At 42.6% G+C, this 24,241-nt stretch overlaps 1 protein-coding gene across 2 annotated transcripts in view; it reads left to right on the top strand.

Moving 5' to 3' along the window:
* WDR70 (WD repeat domain 70) overlaps positions 1-24,241 on the top strand; it is a 344,582-nt gene that overhangs the window by 306,021 nt on the left and 14,320 nt on the right. For both annotated transcript variants that reach the window (XM_069745936.1, XM_069745937.1), the window contains 2 exons: positions 6,730-6,846; positions 24,038-24,200. In XM_069745936.1, coding sequence (XP_069602037.1) covers positions 6,730-6,846; positions 24,038-24,200 — 280 coding nt within the window. The remainder of the gene's footprint in view (positions 1-6,729; positions 6,847-24,037; positions 24,201-24,241) is intronic.

The following is a 24,241-nucleotide window of genomic DNA, read 5'->3' as shown; positions in this document are numbered from 1 at the left end:
TCCATTGATTCTAGCACATGAGTTTGCTTTGCGACATGGATTGATTCTAGCGCATGAGTCTTTAGGGATAGGGATTGATTCTAGCGCATGTGTCTTTAGGGATAGGGATTGATTCTAGGACATGCGTTTTTAGGGATAGGGATTGATTCTAGCACATGCGTCTTTAGGGATAGGGATTGATTCTAGCACATGCGTTTTTAGGGATAGGGATTGATTCTAGCACATGCGTCTTTAGGGATAGGGATTGATTTTAGCGCATAAGTCTTTAGGGATAGGGATTGATTCTAGCACATGCGTCTTTAGGGATAGGGATTGGTTCTAGCGCATAAGTCTTTAGGGATAGGGATTGATTCTAGCACATGCGTCTTTAGGGATAGGGATTGATTTTAGCGCATAAGTCTTTAGGGATAGGGATTGATTCTAGCGCATGAGTCATTAGGGGTAGGGATTGATTCTAGCACATGCATCTTCAGGGATAGGGATTGATTCTAGCACATGCGTCTTTAGGGATAGGGATTGATTGTAGCGCATGAGTCTTTAGGGATAGGGATTGATTCTAGCGCATGAGTCATTAGGGGTAGGGATTGATTCTAGCGCATGCATCTTCAGGGATAGGGATTGATTCTAGCACATGCGTCTTTAGGGATAGGGATTGATTCTAGCACATGCGTCTTTAGGGATAGGGATTGATTCTAGCGCATGAGTCTTTAGGGATAGTGTCACGCCGTAAGCGGCGATAAAGGTGCAGGACGGAATACTGGGACCCGCACCTGTCCCTACCACTTTAATGGGGCCCTGGCTTTCCCTTATCTCGGGGGTACCTATGATGGTTAGGAGGCCCGAGCCGCCGCCAGCGTATCCCTGTCTCCTGTGCAGGCCCTATCAGTGGCCCCCTCTCCCCCAAAGGAGGTGGACTGCACCAGTGTAATAATACAACAAATAACAGGGTATACAGACAAGGTAACTAAAAGACTCAAACTCACCAAATGCTCACACAACCACAGAGGAACACAGAGAAGGGAAGAGAATGAATAAACTTAGGAAGGAAAACAGGTTTAACAAGCAACCAAAACAGCAGACACCAATCTCTGTAAATATACCTCCAACACCAACACTACGCTCCATCAACCTCCAAGCCAGGCAGTAGAACTGATCACTGACACTAGCTGTAGTCAGGACTGGGTCTATATAGAGGATCAGTTTAAGAAATCCACTTCAGCTGAGAGAGACCCAGCTCTCAGCAATGAGGTTAACTCCTGCACTGCTGGCACAAAGCAGCCAGGTCAGAATACAGATGAAGAGCTTCTGTTCACTGTGTGTGAACGAGGCCCAGAGCACTGCGGTTCTCTGGAACCTCTCTGTCGCGGTAGTCCCGTGACAGATAGGGATTGATTCTAGCGCATGCGTCTTTAGGGATAGGGATTGATTCTAGCGCATGCGTCTTTTGGGATAGGGATTGATTCTAGCACATGCGTCTTTAGGGATAGGGATTGATTCTAGAGCATGAGCCTTTAGGGATAGGGATTTATTCTAGCGCATGACTTTTTAGGGATAGGGATTGATTCTAGAGCATGAGTCTTAAGGGATAGGGATTGATTCTAGCGCATGCGTCTTTAGGGATAGGGATTGATTCTAGCGCATGCATCTTTAGGGATAAGGATTAATTCTAGCTCATGAGTCTTTAGGGATTGATTCTAGCGCATGAGTCTTCTTTAGGGATAGGGATTGATTCTATAGCGCATTAGTTTTCTTTAGGGATTGATTCTAGCTTATGAGTTTTCTTTAGGGATTGATTCTAATGCATGGTCTGCTTTCATGTATTTAACATCCCCATGAGCTCCATGCTTGTGGAGGCATACAGAAGGGCTAATTTGCATTTATGGACAAATAGTACGGCTCCCAATCGCCATTTTTAATAATTTTTCATTGTTTCATCTTATATAATAAGTCTAGTGACAAGATATTTCTGCTATATTCAGATCTCATAATACCGCCAAACCGTGCCAATTCATGCGCTGGTTATTTTAGTGTCTGTCTTTTGAGAGCCTCCAGTTTATCACCCCCAAACCCTGGCGGTATTGTTATCCCTAATGGGGGCTGTATGTCAGGCGACACTGTGACAGTCACTGATTGGGGGAACCGTGACTGGTAGTGCCCAGTACTGTGATCCAAGGCTGAAAGTATTTTTTTTCTAGAAGATATTTTTTACTTCGTGTAGACAGTTATGCCATTAATCCCGACGTATCGTGAGAACCATAATTTGGAATAAAACGTTTTTCCAAGGTCTGTACACGGCTGTTTTTCACCATGAGCCCTTGTTAAATCCTTTCATATTTCTCAGTAACTGCTCAGACTTCTTCCAAAATGTTTTATTTTCCTCCAATTGATGTAATAAAAAATAGATTTACGGTAAAAGGCAATAAAAACTATATTTATGCAAAATAAAATATTGAAAGGCTGAAATTAATTACAATGTATTAAATTAATAATAAAAAAGTACACATATTGGTTTCTTTTTAATTATTTTTAGAAAATCAATGTTTTAATCTTATTTTTCAGATCATAAACTTTTACAACTCTTTTCGTAATAATTATATACTTAACATCACCTTTGTGTGTTACATGGTAATTTGAGAGTACAGATTATATACTGAAGATTATGTATGGAGGTATCAGGAGATTAGGACAGATGTATGGCAAGGACAGGTTATATACTGGAGATTATGTGTGGAGGTATCAGTAGATTAGAGCAGAGATGTATGGAGAGGACAGGTTATATACTGGGGATTATGTATGGAGGTATCAGTAGATTAGGGCAGAGATATATGGAGAGGACAGGTTATATACTGGAGATTATGTGTGGGAGGTATCAGGAGATTAGGACAGAGGTGTATGGAGAGGACAGGTTATATACTGGAGATTATGTGTGGGAGGTATCAGGAAATTAGGGCAGAGATGTATGGAGAGGACAGGTTATATACTGGAGATTATGTATGGAGGTATCAGGAGATTAGGACAGAGATGTATGGAGAGGACAGGTTATATACTGGAGATTATGTGTGGGAGGTATCAGGAGATTAGGGCAGAGATGTATGGAGAGGACAGGTTATATACTGGAGATTATGTATGGAGGTATCAGGAGATTAGGACAGAGATGTATGGAGAGGACAGGTTATATACTGGAGGTTATGTGTGGGAGGTATCAGGAGATTAGGGCAGAGATGTATGGAGAGGACAGGTTATATACTGGAGATTATGTATGGAGGTATCAGGAGTTTAGGACAGAGATGTATGGAGAGGACAGGTTATATACTGGGGATTATGTATGGAGGTATCAGGAGATTAGGGCAGAGATGTATGGAGAGGACAGGTTATATACTGGAGATTATGTATGGAGGTATCAGGAGATTAGGACAGAGATGTATGGAGAGGACAGGTTATATACTGGGGATTATGTGTGGGAGGTATCAGGAGATTAGGGCAGAGATATAATCTCCAGTATATAACCTGTCCTCTCCATATGTGTGGGAGGTATTAGGAGATTAGGACAGAGATATATGGAGAGGACAGGTTATATACTGGAGATTATGTATGGAGGTATCAGGAGATTAGGACAGAGATGTATGGAGAGGACAGGTTATATACTGGGGATTATGTATGGAGGTATCAGGAGATTGGGGCAGAGATGTATGGAGAGGACAGGGTATATACTGGAGATTATGTAGGGGGTATGTGGGAGGTATCAGGAGATTAGGATAGAGATGTATGGAGAGGACAAGTTATATACTGGAGATTATGTATGGAGGTATCAGGAGATTAGGACAGAGATGTATGGAGAGGACAGGTTATATACTGGGGATTATGTATGGAGGTATCAGGAGCTTAGAGCAGAGATGTATGGAGAGGACAGGTTATATACTGGGGATTATGTGTGGGAGGTATCAGGAGATTAGGGCAGAGATATAATCTCCAGTATATAACCTGTCCTCTCCATATGTGTGGGAGGTATTAGGAGATTAGGACAGAGATATATGGAGAGGACAGGTTACATACTGGAGAATATGTATGGAGGTATCAGGAGATTAGGGCAGAGGTGTATGGAGAGGACAGGTTATATACTGGAGATTATGTATGGAGGTATCAGGAGATTAGGACAGAGATATATGGAGAGGACAGGTTATATACTGGGGATTATGTGGGGAGATATCCGGAGATTAGGACAGAGAGATGAGGCAAGGACAGGTTATATGCTGGAGATTACAAATCTACGGTAACTAAACACAAAATTGCAATTACCTTTCTTGGCTCAACCATAAATCTCAGCAGCACGCTCGCTGTCTTGGGGTCATATTTGGCTCAGAACTTTCCTTTATTCCCTAGATGTGATTACTCGCACATGTTACCCGCATCATATAAACATCTCCTGAACCTGACCTTTTCACACTTTTGAAACTGCAAGAACTCGTCCTGTTGCTCTTATTCTTTATCGTCTGGCCTACTGCAACTCGCTTCTGATCGGTCTCCCTCTTACTAAACTCTCCCCTCTCATTCCATCCTAAAAGAGTCAGCAAGGGTCATATTTCTGTCCAGCCACTACACCGATGCCTCCACCTTGTTGTTTCAGTCATTGCACTGGTTACCCACCACTACAAAGTACAATACAAATGTAGCGCTCCACTGTTGTACACAACCCTATATCTCCTCCCTCTTCTCTGTCACATTACCCACACTCTCTATTCTGGAACTGATCTAAAGGTACCGTCACACATAGCGACGCTGCAGCGATACCGACAACGATCCGGATCGCTGCAGCGTCGCTGTTTGGTCGCTGGAGAGCTGTCACACAGACAGCTCTCCAGCGACCAACGATCCCGAGGTCCCCGGTAACCAGGGTAAACATCGGGTAACTAAGCGCAGGGCCGCGCTTAGTAACCCGATGTTTACCCTGGTTACCATCCTAAAAAGTAAAAAAACAAACGCTACATACTTACCTACAGCCGTCTGTCCTCGGCGCTCTGCTTCTCTGGTCTGGCTGTGAGCGCCGGGCAGCCAGAAAGCAGAGCGGTGACGTCACTGCTCTGCTTTCCGGCTGACCGACGCTCACAGCCAGTACAGGAGGAGTGCAGAGCACAGCGCTGGAGAACAGACAGCGGTAGGTAAGTATGTAGTGTTTGTTTTTTTACTTTTAGGATGGTAACCAGGGTAAACATCGGGTTACTAAGCGCGGCCCTGCGCTTAGTTACCCGATGTTTACCCTGGTTACCAGCAAAGACATCGCTGAATCGGTGTCACACACACCGATTCAGCGATGTCTGCGGGGAGTCCAGCGACGAAATAAAGTTCTGGACTTTCTTCCCCGACCAGCGATCTCCCAGTAGGGGCTGCTGCCTGTCACACTGGACGATATCGCTAGCGAGGACGCTGCAACGTCACGGATCGCTAGCGATATCGTCTAGTGTGACAGTACCTTAAGACTAACATCCTCCATAATCCAAACCTCCCACTTCCATCTCAAAGACTTCTCTTGTGCTGCACCAGTTTTCTGGATTGCACTACCCCGGACAATCTGATTAATACCTATCTCCTAAATTTTTAAGTGTAACCTGAAAATGCATCTCTTTAGACAGGCCTATCACCTCACTAATCTAACTCTTTCCTGCTCCAGCTTTCTAAATTTTCCTCATAATCTTGCTCTTCTAGTCATCTTTCCCCACATCCTTCATGCGCCCATAGTACTTGGCAACTGTACCTATATGTTGCTTTGTAGTCTTTGTCAGTACAGGTCCCCACTTAATTAAGTGCTGCATAATATGTAGGCGTTATATAAATAAAATGTGCCTATAAAGGGAAGGTAAGAATGGAGGAAGTTCCGAGAGACTCTGAGGACATGCAATAGCATTTTTGTTTGTCAAAGGGTGCTATCAGACGCCCAAACAAATCGGTCCAAGATCGACCTCAATGCACGGACTGACCACGGCTTTTCTAACCCAAGCATATATGACGCTGTCTCTGTCCAGTCGGGAATCCCAAGGCCAGTCTGTACATTAAGGTCCGATCTCGGAGTGATTTCTATGGACGTCTGGATGCATCGTAAGGTTGCGGAAAGGGTGAATTGCAGCAAGAGGTTCTGTATTGTTAGATGTCGCCATATAATGCTCATGTAATACTACTGCAATACACTGCTACGTAATACTGGTCTGTTTTGGGGGTTCCTGTCCTTGGGAACATCTCTGGAAACATCGGCACTTTACTTTTCTACTCTGCAAAACATTCCTGCCTATAAGAGGTCTTTTCTGCTGTACGAGGGTCGGGCATAAGTTATACGTAAAGTCAACAGAAGGGGAAAGTTGGAGGACTGTGAAGGCGATTCTCTAATTTTAGGTAGAAGTATTTCATAAATGATTTTTCTTGGCGGCTCTGCGACTCCTCCGCTCGGTGACACACTGACGGAGAGCAGAGTTTGGTTCACCACGCTGGGGAAATCCTTCCTCGGGAACATTGTTTCCACAGACAGCAGAATATATATATTTTTTTATTTCTGTAGGATTGATCCTTCTGGTCGTCCCCGTTACCGTAAGTAAATGTTAAGTCGCTTATCACTTCTGTTCCTCCATGTTCTCCGTGAAAGGTCAGCGAATAGATCTTCTGGTTGGCCTCCGACATTCTGTATACAGGGACGGACGGATGGTTTCCAGTTGAGTCTAAAGTCTTGTGTTTCTCTCCCTATAGCTCATGCTCTTCCCATGTTCCGAGAGCCCAGACAGAGGAGCACGCGGAAACAGCTCGAAAAGGATCGTCTGGACCCGTTAAAGTCGCACAAACCAGAGCCTCCCGTCGCCGGGCCAGGTAAATGTCATGTGTCGTACCCCGTCTCCGCCAGCAAACATTGGCACAAATGTATTATCCACGAAATTCTGGTGCTAGATCAGGAAAAAAATGACGGAAAAAATGGTTTGCACTATGCCAAAATTCAGGAAAAAAAAACACCCCGGTCTGGCAGGAGGGCAGCATGTCGTAACAACACGTGGCCAACAGCAGCAACCAGAGCAAGCTCCAGTCACTGCAGTTTCACTCCTTAGCTGCCCTCATATAATGGTTATAAATGGAAAAATTAAAAAAAAAAATTGGGAAGAAGGAAAAGAAAAATTAAAGAGTGCAAAAACGGAAAATTTGCCCCATCAGTAAGTGGTTAAAGTAACTGTTCACGGCTTCTCCTGGTGAAATTCAGGGTTTTTGGGTTTCGTGTCCATCGCAAAACCTGGACCGACGCAACACTGAAAGTTCCTGTTGAGTGACAGCAAGCGGAGATCTTATCAACTCTGAGGAATCGATTTCATGTAAGTATACTAAAAGAAAATATCAAACATTCCTTTTTCGGAGATGGGAAGGTTCTGTTCAGTGTAAATATTTGTTGGCCCCCGGCATTGTTTCTGGATGCAGTGTCGGTACAGTGTACGACCAGAGCGGTTATGGCGGAGTCTTTCTGAGATCTGTGCTCGGTGTATTTTGGACGTGCCCTTTATGGGGGTTCAGACCTCATGACAAGGGTCCTTTGTGTGGTTCTATAGCTGGAAGCAAAATGACTGCATCGACCATTACAAGTGACCGGAAATGAGAACGAACAAGGCAAAAAGATTTCCCCCGGCCGTCGTCGGAGCTTAAGTGACGCTTTCCTCCTCATTATAGTAACCACCTCTGCAGACTCCAAACTTGGCGCTCTTACTGGTCCACGCGAGTGTGCCGAAAATGATGAGTAAGGATCATAGGGCGGTTCAGGCTCTCACAATGGAATTTGGGGACCTTTCAGTAAAAAATAAATGCATCATGGAGATTTGTCCAATTATTTTTTTTTTTTAATTAACCCAATAATTTCAATATAGAGATAATGGACAATGATGTCACAGTACAGGGATAATACACACAGTGATGTCACAGTGCAGAGATAATACACACAGTGATGTCACAGTACAGGGATAATACACACAGTGATGTCACAGTACAGAGATAATACACCCAGTGATGTCACAGTACAGGGATAATACACACAGTGATGTCACAGTACAGAGATAATACACACAGTGATGTCACAGTACAGTGATGATAAACACAGTGATGTCACAGTACAGAGATAATACACACAGTGATGTCACAGTACAGAGATAATACACACAGTGATGTCACAGTACAGGGATAATACACACAGTGATGTCACAGTACAGAGATAATACACACAGTGATGTCACAGTACAGGGATAATGCACACAGTGATGTCACAGTACAGGGATAATACACACAGTGATGTTACAGTACAGGGATAATACACAGTGATGTCACAGTACAGGGATAATACACAGTGATGTCACAGTACAGGGATAATACACACAGTGATGTCACAGTACAGAGATAATACACACAGTGATGTCACAGTACAGGGATAATGCACACAGTGATGTCACAGTACAGGGATAATACACACAGTGATGTTACAGTACAGGGATAATACACACTGATGTCACAGTACAGGGATAATACACACAGTGATGTCACAGTACAGGGATAATACACACAGTGATGTTACAGTACAGGGATAATACACACAGTGATGTCACAGTACAGGGATAATACACAGTGATGTCACAGTACAGGGATAATACACACAGTGATGTCACAGTACAGAGATAATACATACAGTGATGTCACAGTACAGGGATAATGCACACAGTGATGTCACAGTACAGGGATAATACACGCAGTGATGTCACAGTACAGAGATAATACACACAGTGATGTCACAGTACAGGGATAATGTTCACAGTGATGTCACAGTACAGAGATAATACACACAGTGATGTCACAGTACAGGGATAATGCACACAGTGATGTCACAGTACAGGGATAATGCACACAGTGATGTTACAGTACAGGGATAATACACACAGTGATGTCACAGTAAAGGGATAATACACACAGTGATGTCACAGTACAGGGATAATACACACAGTGATGTCAGAGTACAGGGATAATGCACACAGTGATGTCACAGTACAGGGATAATACACACAGTGATGTTACAGTACAGGGATAATACACACAGTGATGTTACAGTACAGGGATAATACACAGTGATGTCACAGTACAGGGATAATACACACAGTGATGTCACAGTACAGAGATAATACACACAGTGATGTCACAGTACAGGGATAATACACAGTGATGTCACAGTACAGGGATAATACACACAGTGATGTCACAGTACAGAGATAATACACACAGTGATGTCACAGTACAGGGATAATGCACACAGTGATGTCACAGTACAGGGATAATGCACACAGTGATGTTACAGTACAGGGATAATGCACACAGTGATGTCACAGTACAGGGATAATACACAGTGATGTCACAGTACAGGGATAATACACACAGTGATGTCACAGTACAGGGATAATACACACAGTGATGTTACAGTACAGGGATAATACACAGTGATGTCACAGTACAGGGATAATGCACACAGTGATGTTACAGTACAGGGATAATGCACACAGTGATGTCACAGTACAGGGATAATGCACACAGTGATGTCACAGTACAGAGATAATACACACAGTGATGTCACAGTACAGGGATAATGCACACAGTGATGTCACAGTACAGGGATAATGCACACAGTGATGTCACAGTACAGGGATAATACACACAGTGATGTCACAGTACAGGGATAATGCACACAGTGATGTCACAGTACAGGGATAATACACAGTGATGTCACAGTACAGGGATAATACACACAGTGATGTCACAGTACAGGGATAATACACACAGTGATGTTACAGTACAGGGATAATACACAGTGATGTCACAGTACAGGGATAATGCACACAGTGATGTTACAGTACAGGGATAATGCACACAGTGATGTTACAGTACAGGGATAATGCACACAGTGATGTCACAGTACAGGGATAATGCACACAGTGATGTTACAGTACAGGGATAATGCACACAGTGATGTCACAGTACAGGGATAATACACAGTGATGTCACAGTACAGGGATAATACACACAGTGATGTCACAGTACAGGGATAATACACACAGTGATGTTACAGTACAGGGATAATACACAGTGATGTCACAGTACAGGGATAATGCACACAGTGATGTTACAGTACAGGGATAATGCACACAGTGATGTCACAGTACAGGGATAATGCACACAGTGATGTCACAGTACAGGGATAATGCACACAGTGATGTCACAGTACAGGGATAATGCACACAGTGATGTCACAGTACAGGGATAATGCACACAGTGATGTTACAGTACAGGGATAATGCACACAGTGATGTCACAGTACAGGGATAATACACAGTGATGTCACAGTACAGGGATAATACACACAGTGATGTCACAGTACAGGGATAATACACACAGTGATGTTACAGTACAGGGATAATACACAGTGATGTCACAGTACAGGGATAATGCACACAGTGATGTTACAGTACAGGGATAATGCACACAGTGATGTCACAGTACAGGGATAATGCACACAGTGATGTCACAGTACAGAGATAATACACACAGTGATGTCACAGTACAGGGATAATGCACACAGTGATGTCACAGTACAGGGATAATACACAGTGATGTCACAGTACAGGGATAATACACACAGTGATGTCACAGTACAGGGATAATACACATAGTGATGTCACAGTACAGGGATAATACACACAGTGATGTCACAGTACAGGGATAATACACACAGTGATGTCACAGTACAGGGATAATACACAGTGATGTTACACGATAGGGATAATAGTAACAATGATGTCACGGTACATTTCTAAGTGGAGCCCTAATGTTTAGAATTGGTGGAATACTTTGGCTCTGCTCCCACATTTGGGCTGACATTTGTTTGGCCATAGACAGGTACCTTCCCCGCCGTCTTCTGGCAGCGCCGTCCCTCACATTTCACCTTTTACCTCCTCTTAGTTGTGCGCTGTTTATGTTACACAGACGTTTGTACATTTTCCGCATTGTTGCAGCAGCCGGGCTGTTTTCCTTCCTGACTCGTCCACGTTACCACATTGTTGTTTCTTTTCTTTATCTCGTCTTGATAAATCTCCAGATGAAACATCACTTCCAGCCGTCCTGTCGATTGCAAATACAAAGTAAATCTGTCTTTGACTTCCAAATCCGTGTGTGCAATGGATGGAGCGTCTTTCTCCTGCATTTACATGGCGACACTATTCACTCTGCTGATTTGCTTAGATCAATAACGTCTTCCATGCGTGCAGTGCGGATTACCAGGGGGTCCTCCTCTTACAGCCACTCTCCCACTCTGGGTATGCAGGGGTTAAGTTATTATGGCATGAATTATTTAAAAAAAAAAACTGGTAACTTTGCAAAAAATCGCCCTATGAGCTAATTTTGTATTCAGGTTGCTGGCTTATGGTGGAAACTATAATTCATTCCTTCTGACAGTTTCCATTCTTCTGAATTATTATAATTTTTATTTTTGCTCTTTTTTTTACTTTATTAAATTATGTATTTTTTATTAATATTGTATTACCGGTATATTTGTGTTTTATTATTTTTTTCGGTTTTATGTTATATTTAATGTATTATTTTGCATATTATATTTTATTATTATTTAATATTTTTAATATTACTATTTTATCATTTGTTTTATTATTTTTTTATACTATGTTCACTATTTATTATTACTATTTTATAATATATTTTTATTTTATTTTTTTTTATTGTTATTTAATGAAGACAATATTGCATATTGTTAATTTCCTAGTTATTTGCAAATCTTTTCTATATAGATATTTTCCAGAAACCGCTATTGATGGATCTTATTTTTATTTTATTTATTTTTTTAAGTATATTTCTACTTTTTGAGTTATTTTATAATTGGGCTGTGAGTTAAATATTTTATTTGGATTTTTATGTACACAATTATACCAAATAGAATAATTTAAAATTGAAAAATGGCAGTGATTTTAAACTTTTTTTTTTATTATTTTTGTTTTAAACATTTTTTTTTATTTTTTTTTATTGTATTTTATAATTTTTAGCTACCTTAGAGGACTTGACCCTGCAGTCGTTTGATCGCTTGTGTTGTATACTCCAGTTTTGCATCATATTGTAAAATTACTAATATCCTAAGAAGCTAAAAAAACGATGTCGGAGGGAAAAAAAAAAAGGCAGTGGGCGCCCGAACGATTGCACCAAGCTTTTCTGGCATTTTAATGGATAAATGGTAGCTATTGGAGCTTGCTCCGGTCGCTGCTGTTAGCTGCAGGTACCGGCTATATAACAGCGCTGAGCCCGCTCCATAAATTTGCATCTATTTTATAGGATGTACGTTTATGTCCAATGTCAGGAATGAATTATTAAAGCGGAGGTCTTAAGTTTTGGACCTTCATCTATAATTCAGACTCATGTAATACTTGGCTTCACCTGTAGGAGTGCTGCAGGGGAATCGCACGCTTGCTGCTGCTTAGTTGAAGGGTTTCTGAGGGATGTTATTCTGGATTATCTCAATGAGAATAACTGTTTAACTCCATATCAGCATGGGTTTATGAGAAATCGCTCCTGTCAAACCAATCTACGGTAATCAGTTTTTATGAAGAGGTAAGCTATAGACTGGACCACGGTGAGTCATTGGACGTGGTATATCTCGATTTTTCCAAAGCGTTTGATACCGTGCCGCACAAGAGGTTGGTACACAAAATGAGAATGCTTGGTCTGGGGGAAAATGTGTGTAAATGGGTTAGTAACTGGCTTAGTGATAGAAAGCAGAGGGTGGTTATAAATGGTATAGTCTCTAACTGGGTCGCTGTGACCAGTGGGGTACCGCAGGGGTCAGTATTGGGACCTGTTCTCTTCAACATATTCATTAATGATCTGGTAGAAGGTTTACACAGTAAAATATCGATATTTGCAGATGATACAAAACTATGTAAAGCAGTTAATACAAGAGAAGATAGTATTCTGCTACAGATGGATCTGGATAAGTTGAAAACTTGGGCTGAAAGGTGGCAGATGAGGTTTAACAATGATAAATGTAAGGTTATACACATGGGAAGAGGGAATCAATATCACCATTACACACTGAACGGGAAACCACTGGGTAAATCTGACAGGGAGAAGGACTTGGGGATCCTAGTTAATGATAAACTTACCTGGAGCAGCCAGTGCCAGGCAGCAGCTGCCAAGGCAAACAGGATCATGGGGTGCATTAAAAGAGGTCTGGATACACATGATGAGAGCATTATACTGCCTCTGTACAAATCCCTAGTTAGACCGCACATGGAGTACTGTGTCCAGTTTTGGGCACCGGTGCTCAGGAAGGATATAATGGAACTAGAGAGAGTACAAAGGAGGGCAACAAAATTAATAAAGGGGATGGGAGAACTACAATACCCAGATAGATTAGCGAAATTAGGATTATTTAGTCTAGAAAAAAGACGACTGAGGGGCGATCTAATAACCATGTATAAGTATATAAGGGGACAATACAAATATCTCGCTGAGGATCTGTTTATACCAAGGAAGGTGACGGGCACAAGGGGGCATTCTTTGCGTCTGGAGGAGAGAAGGTTTTTCCACCAACATAGAAGAGGATTCTTTACTGTTAGGGCAGTGAGAATCTGGAATTGCTTGCCTGAGGAGGTGGTGATGGCGAACTCAGTCGAGGGGTTCAAGAGAGGCCTGGATGTCTTCCTGGAGCAGAACAATATTGTATCATACAATTATTAGGTTCTGTAGAAGGACGTAGATCTGGGGATTTATTATGATGGAATATAGGCTGAACTGGATGGACAAATGTCTTTTTTCGGCCTTACTAACTATGTTACTATGTTACTATGTTAAGGGTACGTTCACATTAGCGTTGCGCCGCTGTTGCGTCGGCGACGCAGCGGCGACGCAGCGGCGACGCGCCCCTATGTTTAACATAGGGGACGCGTGCGTTTTTTGGGTGGCGTTTTTCGCCACGTGCGTCGTTTCCGACGCTAGCGTCGGACGCAAGAAAATGCAACAAGTTGCATTTTCTGTGCGTCCGATTTTTGTCAAAAACGACGCACGCGTCGCAAAACGCGCGCGTTTTTGCGCGCGTTTGCGCGCGTTTTAACATGCGTCGCGCGTTGCGTCGCCGACGCAGGGCGGCGCAACGCTAATGTGAACGTACCCTTACTAGTTCCTCCTGATCGCAGACGATCATGGAGGTTGCATCAGTAGGACACCTCGTTATCAGCTTATCGTTGCTGATACTTTTAACAAAAATCAATTGTCCGCTGATGATGAGATTATAAGTTATTTTAGATTCTTCGTCCTCGGTCCGTCCCTTGCCGCCCGGTATTCCAGGAATATCCTACTTTACGTAACCAGAGAAATAGTGAAAGGTGCACTGACATAAAGCAGGATGACAAGTATATTACATAGGGGCTAAGGTCAGGATAAACAGACATAATTTGCCCCCTCCGCCTGCTCCTGTGCGGAGGCCTGGTACTTATACTGATATATAGCAGCAGTTATAGGGCAGGCGGTGATACGTACGTGCTGTACGCACTATGTGACATGTCGCAGATGATCAAGACTGCAGAGGAAAATATAGAAAAATCACCAACTGTAACAAGTCTCATACCTGGATAGATCTCCTTTCATTCTTCTGTTTCTGATTAAGGGGCAAGACATTGATAGGGGATCTGAGTCCTAAGACCTGTACGACTTACAGTATGGAGCTCCATAGAGTGACCGCCCTTACAGTAGAGAATTCACAGTATGACCGCCCTTACAGTATAGATTCCACAGTGTGACCGCTCTTACAGTACACAGCTCTATAGTGTGACCGCCCTTACAATAGAGAATTCACAGTATGACCGCCCTTACAGTATAGATTCCAGTGTGACCGCCCTTACAGTACACAGCTCTATAGTGTGACCGCTCTTACTGTACAGAGCTCTATAGTGTGACCGCTCTTACAGTACAGAGCTCTATAGTGTGACCGCTTTTACAGTACAGAGCTCTATAGTGTGACCTCTCTTACAGAACAGAGCACTATAGTGTGACCGCTCTTACAGCACAGAGCTCTATAGTGTGACCTCTCTTACAGTACAGAGCTCTATAGTATGACCGCTCTTACAGTACAGAGCTCTATAGTGTGACCGCTCTTACAGTACAGAGCTCTATAGTGTGACCTCTCTTACAGTACAGAGCTCTATAGTGTGGCCGCCCTTACAGTACAGAGCTCTATAGTGTGACCGCTCTTACAGTACAGAGCTCTATAGTGTGACCGCTCTTACAGTACAGAACTCTATAGTGTGACCTCTCTTACAGTACAGAGCTCTATAGTGTGGCCGCCCTTACAGTACAGAGCTCTATAGTGTGACCGCTCTTACAGTACAGAGCTCTATAGTGTGACCACTCTTACAGTACAGAACTCTATAGTGTGACCGCTCTTACAGTACAGAGCTCTATAGTGTGACCTCTCTTACAGTACAGAGCTCTATAGTATGACCGCTCTTACAGTACAGAGCTCTATAGTGTGACCGATCTTACAATACACAGCTCTATAGTGTGACCGCTCTTACAGTACAGCGCTCTATAGTGTGACCGCTCTTACAGCACAGAGCTCTATAGTGTGACCTCTCTTACAGTACAGAGCTCTATAGTGTGACCGCTCTTACAGTACAGAGCTCTATAGTGTGACCGCTCTTACAGCACAGAGCTCTATAGTGTGACCTCTCTTACAGTACAGAGCTCTATAGTATGACCGCTCTTACAGTACAGAGCTCTATAGTGTGACCGCTCTTACAGTACAGAGCTCTATAGTGTGACCGCCCTTACAGTACAGAGCTCTATAGTGTGACCGCTCTTACAGTACAGAGCTCTATAGTGTGACCGTCCTTGCAGTACAGAGCTCTATAGTGTGACCGCTCTTACAATACAGAGCTCTATAGTGTGACCTCTCTTACAGTACAGAGCTCTATAGTGTGACTGCCCTTACAGTACAGAGCTCTATAGTTTGACCGCTCTTACAGTACAGAGCTCTATAGTGTGACCGCTCTTACAGTACAGAGCTCTATAGTGTGACCGCCCTTACAGTACAGAGCTCTATAGTTTGACCGTTCTTACAGTACAGAGCTCTATAGTGTGACCGTCTTTGCAGTATAGAGCTCTATAGTGTGACCGCTCTTACAGTACAGAGCTCTATAGTGTGACCGCTCTTACAATACAGAGCTCTATAGTGTGACCGCTCTTACAGTACAGAGCACTATAGTGTGACCGCTCTTACAGTACAGCGCTCTATAGTGTGACCGCTCTTACAGTACAGAGCTCTATAGTGTGACCGCTCTTACAGTACAGAGCTCTATAGTGTGACCGCTCTTACAGTACAGAGCTCTATAGTGTGACCGCCCTTACAGTACAGAGCTCTATAGTGTGACCGCCCTTACAGTACAGAGCTCTATAGTGTGACCGTTCTTACAGTACAGAGCTCTATAGTGTGACTGCTCTTACAGTACAGCGCTCTATAGTGTGAACGCTCTTACAGTACAGAGCTCTATAGTGTGACCGCTCTTACAGTACAGAGCTCTATAGAGTGACCGCTCTTACAGTACAGAGCTCTATAGTGTGACCGCTCTTACAGTACAGAGCTCTATAGTGTGACCGCTCTTACAGTAGAGAGCTCTATAGTGTGACCGCTCTTACAGTGCAGAGCTCTATAGTGTGACCGCTCTTACAGTACAGAGCTTTATAGTGTGACCTTACAGTACAGAGCTCTATAGTGTGACCTTACAGTACAGAGCTCTATAGTGTGACCGCCCTTACAATACAGAGCTCTATAGTGTGACCGCTCTTACAGTACAGAGCTCTATAGTGTGACCGCTCTTACAGTACAGAGCTCTATAGTGTGACCGCTCTTACAGTACAGAGCTCTATAGTGTGACCTCTCTTACAGTGCAGAGCTCTATAGTGTGACCGCTCTTACAGTACAGAGCTTTATAGTGTGACCTTACAGTACAGAGCTCTATAGTGTGACCGCCCTTACAGTACAGAGCTTTATAGTGTGACCTTACAGTACAGAGCTCTATAGTGTGACCGCTCTTACAGTACAGAGCTTTATAGTGTGACCTTACAGTACAGAGCTCTATAGTGTGACCGCCCTTACAGTACACAGCTCTATAGTGTGACCGCTCTTACAGTACAGAGCTCTATAGTGTGACCGCTCTTACAGTACAGAGCTCTATAGTGTGACCGCTCTTACAGTACAGAGCTCTATAGTGTGACCGCTCTTACAGTACAGAGCTCTATAGTGTGACCGCTCTTACAGTACAGCGCTCTATAGTGTGACCGCTCTTACAGTACACAGCTCTATAGTGTGACCGCTCTTACAGTAGAGAGCTCTATAGTGTGACCTCTCTTACAGTGCAGAGCTCTATAGTGTGACCGCTCTTACAGTACAGAGCTCTATAGTGTGACCGCTCTTACAGTACAGAGCTCTATAGTGTGACCGCTCTTACAGTACAGAGCTCTATAGTGTGACCTCTCTTACAGTGCAGAGCTCTATAGTGTGACCGCTCTTACAGTACAGAGCTTTATAGTGTGACCTTACAGTACAGAGCTCTATAGTGTGACCGCCCTTACAGTACAGAGCTTTATAGTGTGACCTTACAGTACAGAGCTCTATAGTGTGACCGCTCTTACAGTACAGAGCTTTATAGTGTGACCTTACAGTACAGAGCTCTATAGTGTGACCGCCCTTACAGTACACAGCTCTATAGTGTGACCGCTCTTACAGTACAGAGCTCTATAGTGTGACCGCTCTTACAGTACAGAGCTCTATAGTGTGACCGCTCTTACAGTACAGAGCTCTATAGTGTGACCGCTCTTACAGTACAGAGCTCTATAGTGTGACCGCTCTTACAGTACAGCGCTCTATAGTGTGACCGCTCTTACAGTACACAGCTCTATAGTGTGACCGCTCTTACAGTAGAGAGCTCTATAGTGTGACCTCTCTTACAGTGCAGAGCTCTATAGTGTGACCGCTCTTACAGTACAGAGCTTTATAGTGTGACCTTACAGTACAGAGCTCTATAGTGTGACCGCCCTTACAGTACAGAGCTCTATAGTGTGACCGCCCTTACTGTACAGAGCTCTATAGTGTGACCGCTCTTACAGTACACAGCTCTATAGTGTGACCGCTCTTACAGTACAGAGCTCTATAGTGTGACCGCTCTTACAGTACAGAGCTCTATAGTGTGACCGCTCTTACAGTACAGAGCTCTATAGTGTGACCGCTCTTACAGTACAGCGCTCTATAGTGTGACCGCTCTTACAGTAGAGATCTTCTTAATTTCACTTCTGTTTTAGTAGAAAACTCCATAATGTGATCTCTCTTACAGTAGACAATCCATAGTGTGACCACTCTTACATTGTGCACAATATTCCATCTGGTTGTTTGTCTAGATTACATATGTCAAACTCCGGCCTGCATTCGAGTATATTTGGGCTTAAATTCTGGGCAGGTCCCCCAAATATTTTTGACCCAGCATCACACTTTCAACTGTATCAGCATCCTATATTCCCATGTGGTTGAAAGCAATGATGGAGGAGTGAGGCCAGCTGACGCTCTTTCCCAGCAGTCCCTCTCTCAACGGGCGCGATAATGTAATCACAATGTGCCCGTTCTACCAAGATGTGCAGAGGATCAAAAGACACCATTAAGAGGTCGGATCAGACAGAGGTGAGTATTTCTTTGTTGTTTTAATGTGAGGCACGTTATACTGTATGGAGCTCTGGGGCGATTGGATTCCCACTGGCTTCTCTTGTAAGTTTCCTTCGTCTATTACAGTGTCTATATAATATAAGATAGGTGTGATCAAATTGTGGTGCTTTCCCACTGGCTACACATATATTACTTGTTAGTCAGTCTTTATAGTGATGAAGCTATGAATAGTGGTATCATTTGCATAAGTTTTCCTGCTTGATGGATTTAAGGTGTGTTGCACCTTCTATAGACTCCTCACTGAAGGAAATTTAGTGTTCATTTGTTTTTGCACAATTAATCTGTGATATTTTGAAGGAAATTAAATAGCAATCTGCGTTTTTTGCACATTTACAGTTTACGGTACTTAATTTTGCACTTTATTTTTTCAGCCAGTGTGTTCCTTATAGTGTAGCTTTGCAGCCTCTGTATTCCATTGATATATAAAAAATTTTATGTGATTAATAAAAATTAAATATTTAGGATTACACTCTCGTTCTCTTTTGATTGAATATTCATGTATGGAGCGCTATCTGCAGCCATTATAATGTATAGAACACTATCTGGGGCCATTATACTGTGTGTATCACTATGTGGTCCCATTCTACTGTATGGAGCACTATGTGAGGCCATTATACTGTATGGAGGACTTTGTGGGGCCCATAATACTGTATGGAGAACTATTTGGTTCCCATAGTGCTCCATACTGTATTATGTGAAGCCATTATACTGTATGTAGGATTTTGTGGGGCCCATTATACTGTATGGAGCACTTTTTGTTGCCTGTTATACTATATGATACACTATGTGTGGCCTATTATACTGTATAGAACACTATGTGGGTCCAATTATACTATATGGAGCAATATATGGGGCCATTATACTGGGTGGAGCAGTATATGGATCCATTATACTGTATAGAGCACTATTTGTAGCCTTTATACTTAATGGAGCACTATGTTGGGCCAATTATACTGTATGGAGCACTATGAGGGACCCATTTTACTGTATGGAGCACTATGTGGGACCATTAAACTGTATGGATGACTATGTTGGTTTCATTATACTGTATGGAGTATTTTGTGGGCCCATTGCACTGTATTTAGGAATGTGGGCAATTATACTGTATGGAGAACAATGTACTATATGGGACCATTATGCTGTATGAAGTACTATGTGGGGTCATTATACTGTATCGAGCACTTTTGTGGCCATTTTAGTGTATTGAACACTTTTTGTGGCCATTATACTTTATGGAGCAGTTTTTGTGGCCATTATACGTTATGGAGCACTTTTTGTGGCCTTTATACTATATGGAACAATTTTTGTGCCTTTATATTATATAGAGCATTTTTTTTGTCCATTATGCTGTATGGACCACTATGTGGGGCAGTTATACTGTAAGAAGCTCTATGTGAAGCCATTTTAGTGTATGGAACACTGTGAGGCCATTTTATTGTATGAAGCACTATGTGGGGTAATTAGGAGCACTATGTGGGCCGATTATTCTTTATGGAGCACTATGTGGGGCCCGTTATACTATGTGGAGCACCTTTTGTGGCCATTATACTGTATGGATCACTATGTTAGGCCATTATACTGTATGGAGCACTATCCAGGGCCCTGTTATACTGTATGGAGCACTATGTGGGGCTCATTATACTATATGGAGCACTATATGAGGCTATTATACTGTATAGAGGGCTATGTGGGGCCATTATACTGTATGAAGCACTATATGGGGCCCATTGTACTGTATGGAGCACTATGTGGGGTAATTAGGAGCACTATGTGGGCCGATTATTCTTTATGGAGCACTATGTGGGGCCCGTTATACTATGTGGAGCACCTTTTGTGGCCATTATACTGTATGGATCACTATGTTAGGCCATTATACTGTATGGAGCACTATCCAGGGCCCTGTTATACTGTATGGAGCACTATGTGGGGCTCATTATACTATATGGAGCACTATATGAGGCTATTATACTGTATAGAGGGCTATGTGGGGCCATTATACTGTATGAAGCACTATATGGGGCCCATTGTACTGTATGGAGTACTATGTGGAACTTTATACTGTATGGAGGTCTTTGTGGGGCCTAATTTACTGTGTAGAACACTAAATCGGGCCCATTATTCCGTATTGATCACTATGTGGGGCCATTATACTGTATGGAGGGTTTTGTGGGGCCCAATATACTGTGTAGAGGGCTATGTGGGGCTATTATATTGTATTTATCACTATATGGGGTACATTATACTATATGGAGCACTTTTTATGGCCATTATACTGTATGGTGGGCTGTATGGGGATTGCAATTGAAGAATCTTACTGTGATGGGGTCACCGTTCTTTTTTGGGGGATTGAGAGAGGGGGATAGAGTAGGATCATCATACTGTGTGTGTGGAGGGTACTGTGGAGGAATTCACTGTGTGGGTACCCTACTGTGTTTGGGGGCACTTTTGTTTACATCATATTTTATCTGTATTGTTAAAGTTTTTTTTTTTATTACATATTTAAATTAGACCATTGGGCCATGTGCTTTTTGCTTCTCTTACATAAAATCTTATATTATTGCAATATTTCATTCTAAGATCTGTTTATTAAAATGTACTTTGGTCGTGGGATAACTCCTTTGTTTGATTCCATATGAAAAAATGTGTTATACTGTATTTGATAACAAAAAGCTTCTTCAATTGTAGACATTGTTTGTTAGCCTTCATGTGTATTTCAGTTTGACATCTCTGGTCTAGACATGTGCTTAAAGTCCCACATTTTAATCACTCCATTTCAGTTATATTTCTGACTGCTCACCGCAAGGGCCAGATGACCACAGGGGTCCAGTCACATCGTAGTTGACCCTTCCACTGGCCGGACACAACATTCCGGTGATGTACTACAATGCAGGGCAGAAGTCTACACCATTGAAGGTCACATTTCTCACCAATGTCAACTTCTTGAACTATCCGGACGCTCTCTCAGCGGCTTTCCGTCTTGTTTTCCAAAGTTCTGCACAAAACTTTATTATTAACAGCTTTTTATGACTTCTTCAGGCGTTAAATAACTTGTGACCACAACTATTAAGTCTCGGCCATTATCACTGACTGGCTTTCCCTTCTTGGAATTAAACAATTTTCGTATCATTCTTTTTGACATTTGTGGTTAGGGAAACTTGAATTATGCAATTCAGTCCCAGCGGCCCATGCTCCGTGCGGGAGAAGTGCTTGCCCTACCAAAACAGATACGTAATTCTAGATGTGCTAGACTCTTTGATGCCAAGTGCCAATGTGTCACAGAGGAAGCAAGTGTTCAGAAGAATGCCGTAATAGAGATGTCTGTAATTACTGGGCTATGAATAGACGGGCTCACTGCTCCGAGTCACAGGGAGGTTGTAGAGGCCATGGATGCTGATTTTGCTCCTCTTTTTGGATGGGGTCCAGGGCAAAGCACATAACATGCATTGCCCCTTCTGTGCAGGTGTATGTCTACGGATGGTCTACGTCACATCCTGATGACAACTTTCCTCACAAGCCTCAATTTGGGCTGTTTTCTACAGTTCTGTTGCAACAATGTAGCCAGGTTCATTGGTAACACCGAACTTCTCTCGTGCTGCACCTATTCTGTGAAACTCACTTCCCCAGGATATGTAGAAGGTTTACACAGTAAAATATCGATATTTGCAGATGATACAAAACTATGTAAAGCAGTTAATACAAGAGAAGATAGTATTCTGCTACAGATGGATCTGGATAAGTTGGAAACTTGGGCTGAAAGGTGGCAGATGAGGTTTAACAATGATAAATGTAAGGTTATACACATGGGAAGAGGGAATCAATATCACCATTACACACTGAACGGGAAACCACTGGGTAAATCTGACAGGGAGAAGGACTTGGGGATCCTAGTTAATGATAAACTTACCTGGAGCAGCCAGTGCCAGGCAGCAGCTGCCAAGGCAAACAGGATCATGGGGTGCATTAAAAGAGGTCTGGATACACATGATGAGAGCATTATACTGCCTCTGTACAAATCCCTAGTTAGACCGCACATGGAGTACTGTGTCCAGTTTTGGGCACCGGTGCTCAGGAAGGATATAATGGAACTAGAGAGAGTACAAAGGAGGGCAACAAAATTAATAAAGGGGATGGGAGAACTACAATACCCAGATAGATTAGCGAAATTAGGATTATTTAGTCTAGAAAAAAGACGACTGAGGGGCGATCTAATAACCATGTATAAGTATATAAGGGGACAATACAAATATCTCGCTGAGGATCTGTTTATACCAAGGAAGGTGACGGGCACAAGGGGGCATTCTTTGCGTCTGGAGGAGAGAAGGTTTTTCCACCAACATAGAAGAGGATTCTTTACTGTTAGGGCAGTGAGAATCTGGAATTGCTTGCCTGAGGAGGTGGTGATGGCGAACTCAGTCGAGGGGTTCAAGAGAGGCCTGGATGTCTTCCTGGAGCAGAACAATATTGTATCATACAATTATTAGGTTCTGTAGAAGGACGTAGATCTGGGGATTTATTATGATGGAATATAGGCTGAACTGGATGGACAAATGTCTTTTTTCGGCCTTACTAACTATGTTACTATGTTACTATGTTATTTGCTCAGACTTAAACATTTATGTCACTTGGCAATGTCACTGTAGTCCATGGCCTTAACATAATCTGACTTGGACTGCGATATCTCTTCTCCACCCATTCTAAAACAAGCTACCCACAATGTATCACTCCGAAATGTATATATGTGTTAGCTCAGATACAGGCAAAGTTATGCATCCATGCAGCTTTCTCTATTAATATCAGAGTTCTTTGTTTCGTAGAGTGTCAGCTCTTATGAGCGAAGTTCTCTCTCTTGTAGAGTTTAAGCTTTTATGAGCAAGGTCCTCTCTCCTATAGTGTCAACTTTTTTGAGCAGGTCAACCCATAAAATTATGACCACTTTTTGAAATTATCTGCGTATATGTGTGGAAAACAACTTTAAGTATCATAAAACCAATCTAAGAACAATTAAAGCAAACATCTTACTAAAAAAAAAAAGGAGTGTCCCAATGTCTTCCGATTATCCTCATGAAACATCCACTTTAGATAGAGTTATGACAATAGTTTCCAGGCTAATAATGATCTAGTACTTGACGAATGAGGTTGTCCCATGATTTCATCACCATTTTTTATTTGAAATAATGTCTATTTTGTCCTCAGCATTCACTAACGAGTCCTTTCCTGATGTTGCAGGTCGTGGTGGGCGTGTAGGTACCCATGGCGGTACCTTGTCTTCTTTCATCGTAAAGAACATTGCACTGGATAAAACTGATGACAGCAATCCTCGAGAAGCAATTCTTCGCCATGCAAAGGATGCGGAAGATAACCCATACTGGGTGGCACCAGCATATTCCACGTGAGTTTTGGGTCTAAGTTTCTATATTACATCTTTTCCAT

This window comes from Ranitomeya imitator, chromosome 1 (genome assembly GCF_032444005.1).
Source record: "Ranitomeya imitator isolate aRanImi1 chromosome 1, aRanImi1.pri, whole genome shotgun sequence".
In the NCBI taxonomy this organism is placed as follows: Eukaryota; Metazoa; Chordata; class Amphibia; order Anura; family Dendrobatidae; genus Ranitomeya; species Ranitomeya imitator.
This window is presented reverse-complemented; position numbering and strand designations above follow the sequence as displayed.